General features: G+C 41.2%; 2 protein-coding genes across 2 annotated transcripts in view; one reads left to right on the top strand and one right to left on the bottom strand.

Moving 5' to 3' along the window:
- tmtops2b (teleost multiple tissue opsin 2b) overlaps positions 1 to 13,002 on the top strand; it is a 29,451-nt gene extending 16,449 nt beyond the window's left edge. Inside the window, exons 3-4 of the mRNA XM_076264053.1 lie at positions 4,453 to 4,686; positions 12,778 to 13,002. Of these exons, the coding sequence (XP_076120168.1) occupies positions 4,453 to 4,686; positions 12,778 to 12,999 (456 nt within the window). The 3' untranslated portion in view covers positions 13,000 to 13,002. The remainder of the gene's footprint in view (positions 1 to 4,452; positions 4,687 to 12,777) is intronic.
- Positions 7,383 to 22,090, bottom strand: part of st6gal2a (ST6 beta-galactosamide alpha-2,6-sialyltranferase 2a) — a 76,413-nt gene continuing 61,705 nt past the window's right edge. Inside the window, exons 6-7 of the mRNA XM_076264052.1 lie at positions 17,255 to 17,429; positions 7,383 to 11,074 (exon numbers count right to left, since the gene is read on the bottom strand). Of these exons, the coding sequence (XP_076120167.1) occupies positions 10,827 to 11,074; positions 17,255 to 17,429 (423 nt within the window). The 3' untranslated portion in view covers positions 7,383 to 10,826. The remainder of the gene's footprint in view (positions 11,075 to 17,254; positions 17,430 to 22,090) is intronic.

The raw sequence follows: 22,090 nt of genomic DNA, 5'->3' as shown, positions 1-22,090 counted from the left end.
TATATCTCTTTATCACCCGGAGAGAAGAAATACTCTTTTCTGATTGGCAGGTGGGGTGGTGGTCAGCCAAGACACGTCACTGTTTACAAAGACACTGCTGACCACTTGTGTTTAGATTCCGCGACTGCCAATGTCACATTCATTAGAACTCCCATTGTCCGTGACGCATCGGAATGCTTTAGCGCTCACACTACAAGAGATATATGTAAGGGATAATGTATAGAATGCTGGTCATTATCAGGAAAATTAGTCAGGGCGAACCAGACAGGGTCATTAATATGTTACATTTACATTTATTTGTTACTGTTTCATTGTGGCTTTTGGTGAGAAACAAATAGTTTGCAACACACGCTGAACTTGAATCAAACAGTCTTTAGAACAGAGCTGATCAACCGTCTGCTTTTACTTTTGAATGAAGTTCCATTGCAAGAAGTGACTGGACTACTTGCGGACTGATATGAAAGATGTAAATCAGAAGCACAAACCCATTGCCAGTGACAGCGGTCATTTTTATGTTTCAGCAGTATTTGCATGAATATATTTTACGGTAGAATGTTGGGAAATCCCATTCAAGTTAATGGAGCGTTCTACTGCCATTCTGAAGAGCCGTATAGCCATATAAGGCCATGTATAAGCAGGGCCAAACTATTCCATTGTCTGTAGCAGGCCGAATCAACTCTGTAAAAAATCTTCATACTCCCAAAAACTCACATATCTTTTTCAAAGTATTCTTGTTTATTCCAAAGTCTTTTTTTCATAGGCTGGATGGAATTATGTCATAATTTATCCGGAACTATATCTGCCAGAGCTCGGAAAAGTCTTGTAACACAACCCAAATATTCTGGTGGCACGGCTCTTCTAGATTTCCTATCATATTGCTGAGCCTGTAACATTCGCCCCATATTACGTTGGCAATATGAAGACCCTGGTGCCGGTGCAGCCTCTTGGCAATCTATTGAATCTAATTCATCTTCACTGGCTGCTCTTGTTTATGTCTCTCTACCCTCATCGTAAACATCTCACACAGCAAACTTGTTGGTCAGATCCTCCCTGAAAATGTGGACTCAGATAAGAAATCCCTTTGAATGACAATCCTTTTTCATTTGAATCCCCTGTGTATCCTTATCATTATTTCAAACCATCCGTAATGGATAAAGCCTTCATTATTTGGAGCAGTGCAAGCATCAAGCAATCCCATAATCTTAATCATAATCGGACCTCTGTCTCCTTTCAACATTTGTGCGATAACTTTAATATACCTAAAAATCACTTTTTTTTTCACTTTCTTCAAAATTGCAACTTCACTAGAAATAATTTCTCAGTATTTCCAAATCAACCCCCATGCACCTCCTGTGATCAAATGTAAGATCACCCTCCATCATTTAAAGTGTAACTCTGGAGTAAAAGCAACCTAGGGTCTATTTACGGTAGTTAACAAATTCAAACTTCTGATTGAGAGCAAAATTATGTTAATTGGTGGCATTTTGAGCAAGACCATTTATTTGCATTGTCACTGAATGGGCTTACAGTGATGCTAACAGGGCAAGGTGCCAAGTCGCTATTTTATACCTCTAACAATGCTCCAATATAATTACACTTCTGTGGTAGTTTGGTGAGGGTTTCTACAGACAGACCGAAATATTATAAACTTTGAAAGTGTACAGAGAGGTTATAACAAGACCTGTATCTGTAGGGAGGAAATTCCATGGCTTCCTGGTCTGGTATCAACGGGCGTGTTCAATCGAATCAGTGCTGCGCAGATCTGGTTAAACGTAAGGCATGTTTGTATTGAAAGAGGACATTTCAATACAAAGTTTCCAAACTTATGACATTTGGCAAAGAAGTACCTGTGTGTGCCAGGCAGCCACTAGTTCCTTGTCTGAAAGAATATGTAGTGGGAGTGGGAATATGATTACTTGCCACAGAGCACCACATCTCTCCAGAAGGCTTGTGTTCAAACTATTGTTAAACACCTGTTCACACCACACAAATGTGCACATAATTACCCTCTCACATTATATTTCTTCATCAATGTGCAGATATCTCAATCTAGTCAAATTGATAATCTTATTATATTGATTATTTATTTTTAAATAAGTCTTGTCATGCAAATAAAAGCTAGTGTATGCCTTTATTGGATAGATTAAGTTTACTAGATACTGTATTGTCAGATGTGGATATACTGTATATAGAGAGATATGAGATGGAGTTTACATAAAAATAACTCCCATTACTGAGGTAGTGGAACATTATATACAGAGTCTTATATCTTGGTGTTTCATAATGGATTTGGTAAAGAAATCTGCAGTTTGGAAGTAAGCAAATTACAAATGCCATGACATGCAGGGAGTCATAGATACAAGCAGAGAGAAATAGAGGGAGGCGCACATTCACACATTCCCTCTGAATACAGATGATGCACCTCTAACCTCTGGTTTATCCTTCCTAAGCCAATGATACAAGTCCTCTGCTTCACGTAGGAGACCTTTGGCAGTGGTGTTAGAAACGGTGGATGATATGTGGGCCTGCTTGTGTGCCCTTGAGCTGAAGGTCGTGTTGATGTTTTGATTCACTGTGGTTAAAACTGCAGGAGGATACTGGAGTACATTAATATAGCATGGCTTTCATGGAGCCGCAATGTCATCACTTGACTTGGCCACTGACCTTCTCATGGTCCCAGAGACATGCCTCGGCATTTATAATGGAGTTGTCTTTATTGAATGACCACTGTCTCATGTGGTCACACAATACACACACACAAACTCACATTCATTATATATCACACGCACACACACACACACACACACACACACACCTTGATGGAGAGTGACTCACACCCTCAGTAGTTTGACAAGATGTACTCATACATCATAGAAACATTCAAGCAGAACCCTCCCAACAACATATACTGTGTAAAGTATTTAAATAAAGTCAACTAAAGCTAAATAAAGTGAATGAGTGTAAATTATGAGAATGAAAACAGGTCTGTAGAGCATTGGTGAGGGATATGTGGGATGTTTAAAGTAACACAATGTGGCACAAAACTCATGTATTCTCAATTAAATGAACAATTCATGTTTCTGCGAGGACTTGTGCAGGGACAACAGGAAGGTGCAGTGAAGGTGAGTGGGTATTCAAGCTGTGCTGCGTTGCTCACTAATAATCCTCCTGAGAACAAACATAGCTGCCCTTTAGGATATCTCTATATGTATTTAGTATATCTCTTTATCACCCGAAGAGAAGAAATACTCTTTTCTGATTGGCTGGTGGGGTGGCTATTAATTCTGAATAACAGGACACCTATGAAGTAGATCTGGTAAAAAAAGTTTAATCCCTGTTCCATATCAATGCTTATGAATGGTAACTATACCAACCATAGTAGGACGACGGTTGAGCCTGAAAGCAGGCTTTGCAACAATGGAATCAACTGTAAACAAGCTAACTGTCCATGCAATCGCTGTTATAGATTCTTTTTAAACGTAACCGCTTGTTTCCTTTGCGTGTTAAAGGCATGACTATTGCCTATAGTGGCAACCGGGTGATAAGCGGGATAATGGCCTTCGAGGTGTCCTGTTATACGGAATTAATGGACTTGGACGGAGGCAACTTCTTTGCTTCTCGCCCTCGTCCATTAATTCAGTATAACAGGATACTTTGGCGGCCATTATCCCTTACATAGTATTTGGTATTAAGTGTATCTCTATATAGTATTAAGTATAAGTATAAGTATATATACTCTTTTGATCCCGTAAGGGAAGTTTGGTCTCTGCATTTATCCCAATCCGTGAATTAGTGAAACACACACAGCACACAGTGTACACACAGTGAGGTGAAGCACACACTAATCCCGGCGCAGTGAGTTGCCTGCATCAACAGCGGCGCTCGGGGAGCAGTGAGGGTTTAGGTGCCTTGCTCAAGGGCACTTCAGCCGTGCCTACTGGTCGGGGTTCGAACCGGTAACCCTCCGGTTACAGGTCCGAAGTGCTAACTAGTAGGCCACGGCTGCCCCGTTGTTGCTACTATGTTATATTTAGTGTATCTCTATATAGTATTTAGCATATCTCTATATTTAGTATTTAGTGTATCTCTATATTTAATATTTAGTGTATCTCTATATAGTGTATCTCTATAGTATTTAGTATTTATTGTATCTCTATACAGTATTTAGCATTTAGTGTATCTGTATATAGTATTCAGTATTTAGTGTATCTCTATATAGTATTAGGTATTTAATGTATCTCTAAATCTATAGTATTTAGTGTATTTCTATATGGGTCTGCTGTAGATATAAAAAAAGAAGAAACAACATATACTGTAGATGAGATAGATAAGAGCTATAGCTTACTAGAACTATAGCTCTGAGCTATACGTTAGAGTTATTTTGTGAATCTTTCCTCGAATAAACATACAGTACCTACATAAACATCTTCTCTGACATCTCCTCTTCTACAGGTGGGGAAAATCCGACGGACCGCCGCCCGAAAGCGGGAGTACCACGTGCTCTTCATGGTGCTCACCTCGGTGGTGTGCTATCTCCTGTGCTGGATGCCCTATGGAGTAGTGGCCATGATGGCCACGTTCGGGCAGCCTGGCCTCATCACACCCGTTGCTAGTGTGGTCCCCTCACTCCTGGCCAAGAGCAGCACCGTCATCAACCCTCTGATCTACATACTCATGAACAAGCAGGTAACAAACATACTGTACTATTATTATGCAGTACATTCATTTACATGTACTCATTTAGCAGACATTTTTCATCCAAAGTGACTTACATATGTCATATATATTACAAGGGGTTACATTGTCCCCGGGTTAAGTGCCTTAACAACCACAACTTTTGAACCCACAACTTTTCAGGCTACTGCATGCTAGCCCAGCTCCTTAGTCACTATGCTACCACTGCCCCTATTCATACTACTCTTGAAACACAGGAGGAGTAATTACATTTCACTACATGGGTGCAATGTATTATTATTGTTATTGTAGTAGTAGTAGTAATCTGGATGCTACTCTATCTTCTTCACTAATCATGAACATAAACCTCTAAAATGCGCCATGTATAATGAAGTGCTAGATGGATGAAACATTACAGAGGAGACTGAGGTTTGCTCTTTGAGAGTAGATGTGACAGATGTTTTTAAGGGATTACCAACAGTTCACATGATTGAACAGAACTACATGGAGCCAACAACAGCACCATTTTAATCATCTGGATATATTCAAAAACTAGATATACCACATATCGGTACAAAATCTGACCTGTCCTGTACATCCTCTCCGCGAAAATAAATCACACTTTTAAATCACAAATTTAAATCACACAATTTGTCTCCATCTCCTCTAAAGCCTGGCCGATATGGGATTTTAAAGGCCGATACCGATTCCGATATTTGAGTTTTTCAAAAAACGATAACCGATATATTGGCCAATTAGCCTGGCTAGCGCCACCACTTCTCAATGAGACGTGGTCTGGGAACCAAACGTTCATTTTCTCGTATTTGAAAAAAATGCCCAGATCCGTTTATTGGGTGCCACGGATGTCTATCAAATGCGTCTGTGCATAGCTCATCATCGTCTTGCCTTCCCCCCTGTTCTGTGATTGGTAAAAATTAGGGCGGTAGTTTCCAGACTGCCTTAGCAGCGTGAATCAAATTGCGCGCAAGGCAGCATGGGAACACCCAGGCTATTGGCCAATAGTCATTTTTAACAAACACAATGTAAAAATGTTCTCCCATAACAAGGTTCTCAAGGTGGGGCATTATGTCCTTGAATACGCCTAACTATCTAAACAGAAAACAATTTACTGCGAACGAGGCAAGAGGCTACAGCAAAAACTCGACTCTCACTGGGATATCCCGCTGAGAGTAGAAATGGGTTTTTGGAAATGCGAAGCAGTCTGGAAGTGTCCTTCTCTCAGACCCCAAAGCACTGGTTAGAATAGTCTCGCAGTACATAGGGGAGGGGAAGGATTTGGCCGAGCTGTGTCCAGTCGGGCCCAGCGGTGGCTCCACCTGCTCTCCCTGTGACCTGCCCTTATTATTTATCTGGCCACTACACCAGCATGTGTGGACACAACTTTCCACTTAAATAACAGTCTACGTGGAATATGAATGATGCCAAAAATAATTTGTTTTTTTATTTTGCACAGCACTGTGGATGATTAGGAATATGGGATTTTGATATCTCTAACACCCTGCTTGAGTGTAGATATAAGGAAGGTGCCATCTGGTCTAATATCTGAATAAATATTGAGAAAATCAGAGAGGCAGTCATTTTGATAACTGTGTGTAATCATGCATTGTAATACCAGACACTGGCATCATGATTATTGTCAGCGTGCTGGCACAAATTGAACATGACTGAGAAAACGCTTAATGCCAAGATTAGAGATGATTTTCAGCGGCCTCAAGCGTGATGTTAGCCTGGATAACATCAGACCGCCTCTCAAATCTCAACTGAGAATTGTGTATGACTTTGGGGACCCTTCATTTACTTCCGATGTCCAAGGGGTGTAATCAGCAGTGAAATTAAACTTAAATTGTACATTAAAGTCTTACCAAATCTTTTTTTTAGAATGTTTTAAATGCAGTTTCCAAAGAAAATAAACATCCATATTGTGCACTTACCATGCACTTCCATTTTCCCCACCTCTACCTCCTTCTTCTACCACATTCTGCTTCAACTAGTACTTAAAACTTCTGCACTCTTTTGGTAGTAGTATCTATTGATGTAGTATTAATTGTTACCTAAGATCTCCTCTGCATTGTAGCTTGAATGTTATTCTTCATTTTGTATGTTGCTTTGGGTAAAAGAGTCTAAATGAGCAGTGCGGCTAACTGTACTTTTCTTTTTTTTTTTAAGTATATTTTTTTGGCCTTTTTATGCCTTTAATGACAGGACAGTGAAGAATGACAGGAAGCGATGTGGTGCAGGTGCCCCAGCCAGTCGTGCCATGGCCGGGGCCTAACTGTACTTTTCTGTCTGTCATCGTATAAAGCCCGCCCCATGCTGGATAAGTGGTTGTGATTGGTTCCTAGACTTTTTTTAAATTCAGAAATCAGCTTCAATGGGAGGGTCTCCGGACGGACCTGCTGAGCAAATTGAATGTTGCTTACAGGTTTGTCTGGGTTCACCAAAGCTAGGGCAATAGTATCAAGAACAAAAATCAGCTTTTAGTCATTAACATTATGTTTATGTCTTCGCATAGAAACACATATTCATCGCCCAAGATCTCCCACCATAGTTTCCAGTAATTTATATATGTCTTATAAAGTTGGCCTCACCTTGCAACGAAAGCACTGGTCCTTGAGACGTAACAGTTTTTGTAGTAACAAAAAAATAAACATGGTCCTGGTGAGTGTACAGTACATAAGGACTTCAGCTTTTCAATGTGCAATCCCTTTATTTACATAATATAAAACAACAAACATACAAGATATTTAAGAACCAAAAAATCAAAGCCCTGAAAATTATTAATTACAAACTGACTGAAGTCTAACAAAAGAGAACTTCATAAATCAAACGAGACAACATCAACAGAAGATGCCATGGCTTTACAGCGTGAACGGACTTGTTTTTGTTTCATCTAAAGTATTTGAAACGTTTCACATGTAAGCTCAGGAAAACAATGTTTAAGGAAGTTTAAAGAAAGTTTAAGGAAAAACAATTTGTCAAGGCTAAGTGGTACAGACAGAAAGTAAGAGAGAGAGAGACAGAGAGAGAGAGAGACTGAGCTTGTACATTAGATGTAGATTAAATGGCCAACATGGACAGTGACCCTTCATGTGTCACCTCTTCATGAGCTCACGAGTGTTCCACAGATGGCAGTTGGCCCAAGTCACTACAGTATCACAGCACCGTATTCACCGCAAAACAAAACAGCAAAACAACAGCAGTAAACAAAAACAATCGATTTGGCACAGTATCAGGATTTCATCGCCTTTGCTCTGCCTATAGCGGCATTGGGTTTGATCAAGTGTGTTTCTGGCTGTATGTCTGGAGCTACATCCCTTGTTCTGTCGGTAAAGGGAACTCTCCAAAGAGACTAGGACGATCAATTGTAATCTGTTCCAGTGCAATGGATCTAACAGAGTCGTTTAGGTGTCCTGCGCTACAGTCGCTTTTTTGAAATTCGGCAAATCCTACAGCAGTGGACCTGGTGTCATTTCAGTCCAAATGAGGCAAACACAGATGGCGTGCAAGAGGAGATTAAATCCAGGACACACTGTGGTTAACACAGCTGATGATAAAAATTGATCAGGCACTGCAAGGCACAGTGCTACCCTTGTTGGGTAATGGTTCGGTGGAAGCAGTGGTGTGGTTTGTATGCCTTGTCTAGCCACTTCAGGTTTGCCATGTGAAAGTACTTCTATGCTAAGATTATTATGTTTCCATATAGCAAGAACACTGATCAAGAAGTAACGTTTACAGCCCTCCTAACAAGTGCATGCTCTCCACATTTTACTATGATTATGAATTCAATGAACTATTTTTTGTCTTTTTTTTTTACAAAATGTACTTTATCCATCACAACAATGCTAGTAACATATGAAAACAGCAATTCTAATCTTCACGAGTCTCAAAAGACACGTTTTTTATGACATATAAAATTGTTTGGACTACATCTTAAGTGAACGAAAATGTGTAATTCTTAGTCAATGACCAGGGTTTGTAAGGTGGTCGTTTTGTTGTATCATCAACCTAAAAAAGTTTATGCATGTGGATTACAGGAATTTGCTACCATGTTATATTTAGTAGTCTATAAATGTCACTAAGTGACATACATTACTTTTAATGAATTTGCATTGTTGTCATGGGAAACCACATTCCAATCTTAAACCTAGCTATGTCCTCTTTGAACAGTTTAGGTATCATGCAGCAACGCCAAAAGAAAGATTTCAAGGAAATGTGCATTAATATTGTATTGTTGTGTGAGAAATGTCTCCTTTAAATTATAATAATAATAATAATAATAAAATGTATTTCTGACATTTACTGACAGAAGGCAATCTGTTGGCATTCCATTGGGGAAAAACGTGGGGTGTTGAGGGATGTTCTGCGGAGGAAGACGGATGTTGGAGCTATGCTGGCTAAAGCCTATAAACCACTGCATCTCCACATACCCCTAATTCTCCTTTATTACATCAACAAGCTTCTGGCCATCACAGTCATGCAGAAAAAGGAAGAGAAATGGAAGAAAACAAAATGGAAGTAAAGGTGAATGCAGTAGGGTTCAGGATTAGTCTGGAGCGTTGGTGCTCAGAGGTGGCTTGAGAAAACTACATTTAGTAGAGCTGGTGTAAGTGCCTCCTCTCTGAATACACCTGATTCAATCTCAGGTGAACAACGCCCACCTGGCCTAAATACACCTGATCCAACCTCAGATGAACAATGCCCACCTGGTGCAGGCACTGGTTTGGCCCGGAAGGCTGAAGATTTCTCTTTTTTACCGTCAGTGTCTTTTTTTTTTTTTAAGAAAGAGTGATTATGAGAAAAAGGAGAAAGAAAAACATCTGGCACGACATGATCAAAGTTGAGCTGTGCAGTGATTTGTACACCTGAGTGAATGCTTACAAGAACTGCTATATACATCTGCAATACAAAAAAAAACTCCAGTTGATTCCCTTCTTCCCCCCAAACACCTAGAACAAACCTCTTTCCTCACACGAGGACACTTCATATCATAACACACTAAAACAGCAGGTGAGAGAGAGTTAGCTTTACACTCTTAAAGAAAAAAATATATTTACATCACTCATGGACGACATTCAGTTAAAAGAGAATTTTCCCATAATTCCATCGCAATTTTCAACATATCAAGACACATGAAATGGCTTGTGAGCCTCCATAACAACATATCAGCAAAGTCCACAAAATGTCCTAAAACAACATAGGGACTTGACATGTCTGGACACTTTTGTGACCACAATCCTGTCCTTAAATCAGACACAGGTCTAGGTCTTCCTCCCTCTGTGAACAGAGACTGCTTTCACACAAAGTGCCAGCTGAACAAGTTGGAGTATGGCCTGCTGCACTTTTCAAGCCAAAGGGGCTTCAGTCACGCAGGCAATATTGCACTTCTGCTCGCCAGGGGCTTATCAGATAGGGAGAGTGCACAAAGTCTTGTAAAGGACACTCGGCCATTGGAGCAAGAAAACAAAAAGTGAAATGTTGGCTGCAGTCTAATGTTAGACTTTGTTATGAGGGCTCTGGCAGTTTTTTTTTTTTTTGCTCATTGTGTTATGTTGTGTTGTGTTGTAGTGTGGTGTGTGTGTTTGTGTGTTTGTTTGAAATGGTATGACTGAGAGACATTCAGTTTAAAATACCACAAAAACCCATCCCCTACAGACCATGGCAACCAAGTTCTATTTAAGGTCAGGTTTGAGCTACACGATCAGACCCATCAGCTGCAGACATCTTCTTTCTTGGTTCGCTGCCTTCGGTCATCACATACCCTTAATCCTTTCAATCTCACAGGACACAGACACGACAGCAAAACACCAAAGTCAGGAGTAGAACACTTTCTTAAAGACAACTCTATCGCTAACCTAAAAGAAACCCTTTACCTTCCCCTCCCCAATCAGTTCAGTAGATGCAACCAGTTCCTATGGAAGCAGACCATTTAGCTTTATCTCTGCCTTTCAAGTCTGTGAATGACGTCACCGTCTAGAAGAGTCCCTCCACATCTCATGTGGTTGGGTATTGCGCCTTCAATCACTTTTTAAAATATTCTTTGTGTCTGGCAAAGAGGGATGTTTTTGTTGTTCTTTTTTATTTATCAAAGAAATCACAAAGATCTGACCAGGAAGCATTCAAAGCCAAAGAGTTCAGGGGTCACACTGGACAGTGCTGAATCCAGGAAGCGTGACCTTGCCCTTGGTCCTGAGGTCGCGTGCGGGGCCCGTGTTGATGCGTTGCACCAGCATCTTCTCGTAGAGCAGCGGGTGGTAGGCACCGAGCGTGCAGGCCGCGTCGAAGTAGCGCTCGTGGTAGTGGCACAGGTCCGTCTGGCGCACCGACGGGATGTACTCGTACACGTGGACCTCCTCACACAGCGCCATCATCAGGAGGATGCCTGCAGAACAGGACACACACACAGTTACTACCAATCAGATATCCACTTTGATACACTGACATTTACGTGCACTCATACGAACACAAGTGTTATAGACACTTTAAACTGCAGAATCAAACATGTGCATTCCTAAGGCATTTCCGGTGGCAGAGAAAACAACACTGAGCTAATGGTAACTTGGGGACAAACAAAAATAAAAAGTTTTAAAGATGACATTTTGTAGAGCATTACGCTGAGTCCGAGTCATTTTCATTTAAATGTATCTGCGTTGATTTTTTGAACATTTAATCCTTTAGAAACAGACTGAAAGAGTCTATACAACTATTGTAGAATTGTAACTATAATGTAATGGCTGACAGCACTTTCTCAAATGTCGTCCTTTTGATGCAAACTTGAGTCATCTGAAGCTCATTTTAAAATTAAAATCACCAACAATGTATCTGACAAGACAGCACTGGGATGTCAGGTAAATTGTGGGCCTTGACTTGACTTCATTAAGTCTACAATTAAGGCTTAAGGCATTAAGGCTACACCATGCTCTTTTGGAGGAGAAAGGAGCTGGACATATTCACCAATCACCCACACATCCACTGGAGTACGAGCCCTTGAAGAAAAGGTTTTTTGATGGAGGCTGGCAAGGCAGTAAAAGGAAGTGGCCGAGAACGAAAACCGCTCTGAGCGCAGATGAGATTTTGGAGGAAAATCGCACCCAGATTAGGTTTGAGCCTGAGCACACAGAAACAGATGGGCCAGCGATGAAACGGGATCCAGGCAACCCTTATTCTCATGCCTGCTCTGGTCCCCAGTGACACAAGTCTGACCGATCAAGGTCCACATGTTTGTTAGGGCGGTCTTTAAACAGCCCCCCGCATCTTTACCAAGCTTTATTACACAGCTCTTCATAATGCTGTAGAATGCTCAACTTGAATGGGCCTTCCCAACGTTCAGGTCTGATAATTTTGTATAACAGACCGTTGCTATGTATAATAGACCGCTGTCAAGGAAAATGGGTTTTGTGTTTCTTATTCGAGTCTTTCATATCACTCCACAAGTAGTCCAGTTACTTCTTGCAATGGAAGTGTGTGTTGCGAATTATTTGTTTCTCAGCAAAAAACACGACGAAACGGTAACCATGTAAAGAGACATCATGTGGAGTTTATTTTTTGTTTTGGCAAGTAGCTTGTGTACTAAGCAGGATAATCCGCTGGCGCGCGGTGACCGATAATGACCGGTGTGCTATACATTATCCCTTACATAATCAGTGGACAACAGATTTGTCATTTTAGGGATTAGTATTCCAAGTTCTACATTCTAAATTATCTGATTTTGCTGGAGAACAAAATAAACAACTCTACTGATTGTCCCCCATACAGACCAAACAATCCCTTACAGTATGTGTTGTGTGAACCAATGACTATTTCTTGTTGATTCTCTTAATCTCTCCCCTTTCTCCTCCCTCCATCTTAATCATGTCCCCATTCTTTCAACTTGACTCGTGCTTTCTCTCTATCTGTTCTCTGTTGATTCTGCACCTTGCCTTCTTCCCCCTCAATTTTCTCCTCTCTTTCTCTCTCTCTCTCTTTCTTTCTCTCTCTCTCTCTCTCTCTCTCTCTCTCTCTCCCACCACCCACCCTCATCTCACATTATCCAATCTTCCACTTCCACACCATCACTTTGTTTTCTTCATTCTCTCTCCTCTCCAGTTCAAAAGGTGTTTCCTGATCCTGATTGGCTGCCAGCGGAGACAGGCGGAGAATGGCCAGTCGTCCATGCCCTCCAAGACCACGGTCATCCACCTCAACCGCCGCATCTACAGCAAGACGGTGCCCCAAATCTCGGTCCACGGGCCGTCCACCAGCCTGCCCAATCACTGCAGCAGCACGCCGGCGACGGAGAGGAGTCACTCACACATCGACATTTCCTGAACACTTCCATAGCACCATGCCAAGGGTTTTTTACTGTTGTTTGACATGACTGGAAACTATACAAAAAGGCTTATGAACTCCCCATCTCCTTTCGTGGATGGAGAGTGAACACTGGTTCATGAAGACCAAACAGACATTTACAGTCACTCGCTCCCCACTGAACCAAGCTTTTGCTGAAGAAACGGAAAATCCCGCTTCTCACCGAATCAGAACTCATGCAGCATTCCATGACAGCCCTCTTAAAGAAAGGGGCTCATTTTTGTCATCTCAGAACCGAACTGGGAAGACTGAGTGGTAGTGATGTGGTTGGCTGCAGGCGTTCAACTAGAATAATACACTATGGGGGGGGGGGGGGGGGGGTTGACTTCCTGTGTCAGTCTCTCATCATCCTATCACAATAAAAGCAAAAAAAAAAAAAAAAAAAAAAAAACACTTACACTAATAAGAATAATACTCTATACGCTGCTGCTGGAGCTATGAGCACCCATCACCCTGCTACATCACTGGCATGATGTCATAATGAAGAGGTAATCCTTTGACGGAGAGTAAAGAGGAGTGTCCATCTTTTTGTGGATGTGAGATGACAACTAAAAGACATGTCTTTCTTGTGTGCATTTGCAGTTTGTGTGTGTGTTTACACAGTGTTGTTTTTGTTTGCGGCTCTGGCAATGCAAGGCATGCATATGCGTGTCATTTTGTGCCTGTGTGTGTGTGTGTGTGAAAGAGAGAGAGAGAGAGAGAGGGGGAATGTGTATGTGTGTGAGTGTTCTGTTTTTTTGGACGTGATTTGGTGATGAAGCACTTGTCACGTGTCTTTTTCCAATGTGTATTAATGAGTGGAGACTAGAATGTTCACTCCAAGTGTTCACACCAGCCGACTCTCGCTAGCTCTTTCTCTATCTTTCTCTTTATCAGGCAAGCGGCCTCTTGTATTCATTGTGTTAATATGTCAATTTGTCCACGCTTGATTTTTCTCTCTGTTCTGCTTGCTTGCACTGTCGAGTAATTTGTTGTATCAAATTCTCTGTGTTGTTCTTTACTGTGAAGACGAGATAGTGCAATACGTGAATGGATGTTTAGTTTTTAGAGATTGGTAATGTTTGGGTTAAAAAAAGAAAAATTAAGAGGAAAAATACATTTTCTAAATGTGATTTTCAAAACCGCACTCTGAGGAGACCCATATGACAGATATGATTGTGTGTGATTTAATGGGATTGTAATTTGAATTCCAACAAATGTCATGAGTGCTTGCTCCTTGTCCTATTACAAAACCTGTATAAACCGTGCCAAACAGGAGAAAGTTGTTTGTGTTGCTCAGTCAATTTGGTCCTTTTTCTTTTTCTGGTACCACACAATACACACAATAACTGCAGTGACAAACACACACACACACACACACACAGACAGAATGTCAGCACTAAATAACCACAAAGTGCAGATCATTGTTTGATGACAGAGCTTTTGACTTCACACTGGCAGCATATCAACAGTGATCAGAACTGGCACAGGACTTGACCTGCTTTGGTGATGGATGGATGGATGGATGGATGGATGGATGGATGGATGGATGGATGGATGGATGGATGGATGGATGGATGGATGGATGGATGGATGGATGGATGGATGGATGGATGGATGGATGGATGGATGGATGGATGGATGGATGGATGGATAGATAGATAGATAGATAGATAGATCGATACTTTGTTGATCCCCAGGGAAAATTCAAGAAATATGAATGTGCTGATAAATGTGCAAAAATACACACAGAAATGCATGCTGCAGAATCCTTGCACTACATAATAAAGAGAGTGCTTTGTTTGCCAGTGTGTGTCAATCCTTGTGAACTTCCCCTTGGGGATCAATAAAGTATCTATCTATCTATCTATCTATCTATCTATCTATCTATCCAATATGTTCTGCCTGTAGCTACCCACAGTTATGTTGCACAGGCAATCCTTCCAGTACACCGCTCACAAGCATCTAGTTCTCAACAAGGGGTCTGTGTGGCTCAGTTGTCTCTGGGGTTATATCGTCTTTTCTTTTTAAGCATAATATTTCTTGGAAAATGGGCTGCCTGTCACATGAAGCAAATGACACGTTTGAGTGAAATGAATTAATGATACGTTTTATCCAGATTATTTGATTATTTAACTCCCGTTCTCCTCAAAAAGGGTTAGATAAACAGATGAATAATATTTGTGCACCAAGTGCGGAGGTGGGACTCTACTCAGCTGCTTGTAGGGCGCAAGATCGTTTTACTGGCCCGGCCAAAATAAAGAATGTTAACGTTAAAAACATATTTTGTATAAGAGAAACAGTAATTTCAGCTGGCAGCAGTCATTGTGATTATTTGACAGCTGTGTGTGGCAGCACAATAATTGAGGGAAAATTCAAGCACACCTAGTTAATATCAGGCTATTCTAAATGTCAAACGGCTGCATGCGAAAGATAAAGCATGAGTGTCTATATGTGTGTTTGTGTGTGTGTGTATGTGAGAGAGAGTGAGAGAGGAAGTGCAGAAGATGTGTTGTTAAATGCCAAACGAGTGTTTGATGTATGCATCCGTGGAGTTACTATCAAATTATCAGAGGTGCTCGGACACAGAGGGAGAGGTAAAGCTTTACAAACTGCTGAGCGGGAGGCACACACACACACACACACACACACAAACCGCTGAGCGGAAAGCACACACACACACACACACACGCACACAAACCGCTGAGCGGGAAGCTAACCATTTTTCCATCTCCCCCTTCCCCCTACCCTCTCCTCTCTTCATCTTTCTCAGGCTTTCAAAGTCCCATCCTTCCATGATTATACTCAGACACATGCATACATACATGCTAGGGGTGTAACGGTTCATGTATTCGTATTGAACCGAAACGGTACGGGCGTCACGGTTCGGTGCATGCATTTACACGGAGAATACACGGTATAAAAATACATAAAACTCGTGTGCGGATTAATTAATGTCATGCGCAATTACTGTTAAGTAGCGAGAGTTACGGGAGTTCTTTAGCGACACCTAACGCTAATCTGTAGCCTTAGCTCTGAAGCTCTGATTGGCGCCTATGTTTTTTTGTCAGGTCGTCGGTCGAGTCCGTCAGTCATTAGCAGCACTAAGGTTAGACCCACAAGAGTTAGAGGATCCGCTGGTCTCTTTAAGATCGCAAGTTTGAGAACTTCAGTTACAGTAACGTTAGTACAGGCGAAAGAGTGGTAGATAAGATGAAACTGTGTGTCGGCGTTGTTCAGCAGTTGTTGGGTATGTGAGTGGAAAAAATGCTACACATATTCGAAGCCATCACCCAGATGATGTAGGCTACCAATCACTGAAACGAGGGGAAAAACCTTCCCCTGCGCTTCAGCAGCCTTTGGATACAAATAGGGCCAAAACCTATGGCTTACATTAAATGATTTCGTAATGACAGAAAGCTATGTAAGTCGCGTGGTAATTACCTTTATGTTGGGGTAACTTGTAACTTCTCACATGAGGTTCTGGTAGTGTTAAGTGCATAGACAGTAAAATAAAGTGACAACGCTAACCAGGCTAATAAACAAACCATGCTACGGTGAGTTAACGTCAAAGGGCAAAGTCACGTGACTTCTAGTTGTAGTCTGTTTATGAAATGAAAGGAGCCATTTCGTTTTTAAAAAAAAAGGCAAAATAGTGTGATATTTTCACAGTTAGTAGGCTAGATTATTACTTTACACACAATAAAAAAAATATTGAGGCAAATTGTAGACCCTTCCATATACAACTAAACACAGATGTTGAAGGTCTTGCTTAAGTGGATTTTTAAAAATCATTTTTCTATGTAATTTGCACTTTCAGAAATAAGAGATGCTGTAGGCCTATTTTCAGTTTTATAGCTGATTGTCTTATTTTGTTTACAAGTTACAGATGGAGTCTGGGTACTTATTGTACTGTTTAGCCTACATCTTACACACTTCAGGCTGTTGCAGATGGCTCAGGGAAGAGACTGTATGACACTAGGTGGTACAGCCTGAGACATGTACAAAAAAAAATGCTTTCTGCATTTTTGTTTTGCTTTTCCCTCCATTGTACCGAACTCGTACCGAACCGTGATGTCCGAACCGAGGTATGAACCGAACCGTGACTTCTGTGTACCGTTACACCCCTAATACATGCACATACCAACCACTGAGCAAAAGGCTTCTCTATCCATCTCCTCTCCAATCTCTCACATGCGCACACACACACAGCTGGATGACATGTTGAATGCCTCACCGATGAAGCCAGAGGAGGGGGGGTTGGGCTGGATGTTCTCCAGGGTGTTGCCCTGGATCACATCCCACAGCTGCCAGATGAAGCGAGGGTGCAGGATGTAGAAGGGCTGCGCTGGGAAGTGCTTCCGGTGCTCCACATACGGAGAAAACAGGTTGTAGTCTGGGCTCATGTACCACTGCGGAGAAGAAAAGATGTCTTTACATTCACAGGTGAAATAACGAGGATGTCTTTACATTCACAGGTGAAATAACATGGATGTCTTTACATTTACAGGTGAAATAACAATGTCTTTACATTCACAGGTCAAATAACAAAATGTATTTACATATTCAGGTGAAATAACAAGGATGTCTTTATATACACCGGTGAAATAAGAAAGATGTCTTAACATATATATGTGAAATAACAGAACATATGTAGGGCAGTGTGATAAAATAAAATCAAATTATGTGAATCGTCTTTTGTGAAGCTCAGGGATTCCTATGTTCTCCATCTTGTGTTTTTTTTCTTTCATTTCCTTTATCAATATATTAGACAAACCGCTATATTAAACTCTGGCTTGAAGGTCTATGGGCAGTTCTCCTGATGTGAGAAATCTTCCACACCTTAAGCACTGAACATGATTAATAAACAAGAAATGTAATGCCAGAGGAATTACAATAGTGGATGGAAAGCTGCTGGCTTAATGTTGGTGGGGAGATTCCTGGAAAAAAAAAAATTGAATCACTTAATCTTTGAGTTCATACAAACCGTACCAAAAAACCTTGTGTGTCAAGGCGTTCTTGAGATATAACACTCAAGGTGTTTTTGACCTTGACATTTGACCTTTGACCTCCACCATCAATTCACTTCATCTTTGAGTCCATACAAACACTCATACCAAATTTCAGGCATGTATGTCAAGGCATTCTTGAGATATCGCACTCAGAGTATTCATGGGCTTGATCTTTGACCTCTAACATCATCTCACTTCTTTGAGTCCATACAAACACTTGTACCAAATTTGAAGCATAATCATCAAGTCGTTCTGGAGATATAATGCGCAAAGCATGAGATATGGGTGTGACTTGTATTTTGACACACGGGAAACACTTAAACAGGATGTGTAGTTTTGGGGAGCGCCACATTGTATGCATTAGAAGCTGATACAGTTGGATTCACAGGTGATACCTGTGCCAGTGTTCTGATTAGCCCGGGAACTACTCTGGGAGCTTAAAGGTGCGATTTGTAGGATTGTTACCGAACGCTCTGTAGGCCAAAATCAAAACACTGGTGAACGTTCTCAAGACTACCAGACGCGAGCCTCTTCTGGGTTGCCAGATGTAATGAAGACTTAGCTAACGTTAGTTGACCTGCAGCTGCTTTAACGTTTCTCCAACCATGCTACACATTACGGAAACAGTGAAAACAAAACATACCTCTCTAACCAACGTAACATATTTAGCTGAAGTTAGCAATGCAGATGAAGTTTAGCCTAGGCTACCTGTTGTGGAGAAATATGGCCAGCTCTGCGTCAGACTTGATATTCTTTGTTTGACGAAGACGTAACCATCTCAGGAAGCTCCTCCGATGTCCACTTAATTTGTTTCTGTTTTAATTTTGGAAATTTGCCTGCCTCTCGTAGGCGTTCATGACTACAACTGACAGCTGTTGACAGTTGGCCTTTGCTAATTTGGCAACCCAAATAGGAGGACGCGCTAGCCCATTATTAATACGCTATTCTAGAATTAATCGTTCAAAACATAAACGAAAATTCCAAGAGATTCCGCCCCGTAACTCATTTTTTTCATGGGTTTTACGGGTTAGAGTAATGTTGTCAAATAAGCCATTACTTCAATTCATCGTGTTTTCTTACTCTGACAACATATGGTGACCATGTTTGGAATGGTTACAGTTTATTTTCCATTATTTCCTACATACTGGACCTTTAACGAGTGCAGCTGGCTTTAGGCCATTGTGACATCACAGCCATTCAAATTTATGGGGGAAAAATTAGCTTTTTAACATTTTTAATCCCCTATTTCTCAAAAAGTATAAACTTTTAAGAAAGTCTGAAAAAATAACTCTTGTCCGACTCCAGTCCTACAAAACAGTTATTTCAACATGTCTGTACGTTAAGCGGTTAGAGTCGCATTCGTTCTTGAAAAGGTAAAAAGAAAAGGTTATAATAATAATAACTAGATGTACCGCAGAGCGGTACAAAATATGACCGCCGCCCAGTCCAGCACATTTTTTCCACAAAAAGAAATCACGCTGAAAGGCCTATATGATTCTAACTCTCACTAAATTGCATTATCCACACTCAATTCTCACTGGTATCTGCTAGACAACAAGTACCAAAACATGATTAGTTCATAGATTTCATATGTAAAATGAATTTTATACAACCCCACCTCCATCTTGCCTGTTCATAATTCTGAGAAATTCTTGATTGTTTGTGTTATGTTTATGTTATGTGTGTGGGTGTGTGTGTGTGTGAGTGTGTGTGTGTGTGTGGGTGTGTGTGTGTGTGTGTGCGTGCGTGTGTGCCTGCGTATGTGCCCGTACATATGTCTACTGTGTGAGTATGTGTCATACGTATGATTACTGTGAATGTATGTGTGTGTGTGTGTGTGTGTGTGTATCTGTTTGTCCACATGTGTGCACATGAAATGGGTTAACATGACCCCTGGAGGCAAACATACGGAAAAAAATGGTCATCCTAGGCCCTACAGTTCTCAAGATATTCACAGAGAACTGTGTCTGCCCTACCCTCCTTTCGGGGGGTCCAGTCCAGCGGCCGGGCTACAGATCAAAACGAAAAATGACGGTTCCATGCTATCCATGTGGGGGTACATGCCCACCAAGTTTTGTGTACCCCAGTCTTTCAGTGTCCCGGGAATCCTTGTTGGTGTACACTAAATGTACACATAAATTATTTTATTGTAAGGCCCCCCATGAACAAAAGTACACAAAACTTAGCATGCATTCGGAGGGTGTCATAATGATCCTACACTTTCGTGCAGTTTTGACCTTGTCAGCCAGAGATATTGTGATGAAAACACCTAATTTTTTGCTTTTTAATTTTTAACTAGGTGGCGCTATACATGAAATAAGTGGTAATGGGATGGGTTGACATGCCCCCTTAAGACCAACATACATAAAAAAGGTGGACCTCCTAGGCCCTACGGTTCTCGAGATATTCACAGAAAACTGTCTCCGGCCACCTACAGGCCAGTTGGTGTATAGTAACATAAATTAATTTATTGTGTGGCCCCCCATGAACGGAATTCCACTAAATTTGGCGTGCATACAGAGGGTGTCATAATGATCCTACACTTCCAATTTCGTGCAGTTTTGACTATGTTAGGTCACAGATACCTTCAATTACAACACCTAATTTTTACTTTTTTGTGTTTAACTAGGTGGCGCTATACATGAAATGAGTGGATATGGAATGGGTTGACATGGCCCCTTGAGATCAACATACAAAAAAAAAATGGTCCTCCTAAACCCTACGGTTTTCGAGATATTCACAGAAAACTCCTCCCTTTCGGGAAACAGAAAACTACCCTCCTTTTGGGGGGTCCAGTCCAGCGGGGGGGCTACAGATCAAAACGAAAAACGATGGTTCCATGCTATCCATGTGGGGTTACATGCCCACCAAGTTTCGTGTACCCCGGTCTTTCAGTGTCCCGGGACTCATTGACGGAAATTTGGGCATGCGAAAAAGAAAAAAAGAAAAAAAAAAAAAAAAAAAAATCTGACTAAACCTATATGACCGCCGCTTCGCTGCGCGGCGGTCACAATAAATAGAAACACAATGGGTGCCTTCGCAGCTTCGCTGCTTGGCCCCCAATAATAATAATAAGAAGAAGCCAGGAGATTTCAAGATAGTGGATTCCATGCCCTTATCAATTATACATTACAAGTGTCCAAGGACCACTGTGCCTCAACCAACTTGTAATTTATTTAATGGATGACATCTGGTTACGGCATGAAGTGAACAGTTCTAAAGAATATACGTATTTGTCTATAAATAGGCTTATGCAAGTGGGCTGGATATCTCCAATGCTCTGGCTGACTATATCTATAAATTACGTGAACGTCCGTTCCTCTGATTGATTTCAAATGTGGCAGGTGTCTTGCTACGGTCACGAGTGCAGTGCCAAGTTTGACGTTTTTTGGATAAGTAATGCAAAAGATATTATTAAATATATCGGTAAAAGAGGCACACATTGGCTTTCTCCGCTCTACTGTATCCACTCCCCCTCTCAAACAGCACTGTAGGCTTGCATATCTGTCAAAGTCCGATTGATTCCAAACTTGACGGGTGTCTTGATATGGGCACGAGTAAGTGCAGTGCCAAGTTTTACGTTGTTTGGATAAGTAATACAAAATATATTGTTGTATATCGGTAAAAGAAGCACACGTTGGGTTTCTCCGCTCTACTGTAGCCACTCCCCCTCTCACACAGCACAGCGCAGGATCAGAAACAGAGTTTTGGCAGCACTGAATCAGGGCACAGCACGGGTCAATATGCAAGATGTTTGGATTATTACCATGTCTGACATCAACAATAAAGATTGTATTCAGTTTGCTTGCATAAACTGATTCTGCAAATTTTGGAACACGCCAACAAACACGGGTATGCAGTGGCTATTCAAAATTACGTAAAAATGATGTACAATAAACTGACACTTTGAATAGCCCAGGCTACTTTTCACTTTGAATAAACAAACAACAATTCCACCTGCAAGGTCCCAAATTGAGACGAGCATTCATTATTGAATGCTTTGATGATGTTTTTTTCCCCATCATCCTATTTTTAAAGCAGGCATACCTGCGGCTATGTAA

Source organism: Alosa pseudoharengus, unplaced genomic scaffold, assembly GCF_046254945.1.
Source record: "Alosa pseudoharengus isolate Yale_2024_CS ecotype anadromous, Long Island Sound unplaced genomic scaffold, YU_APseudo_1.1 YU_APseudo_1.1_scf_3, whole genome shotgun sequence".
Classification (NCBI taxonomy): Eukaryota; Metazoa; Chordata; class Actinopteri; order Clupeiformes; family Clupeidae; genus Alosa; species Alosa pseudoharengus.
This window is presented reverse-complemented; position numbering and strand designations above follow the sequence as displayed.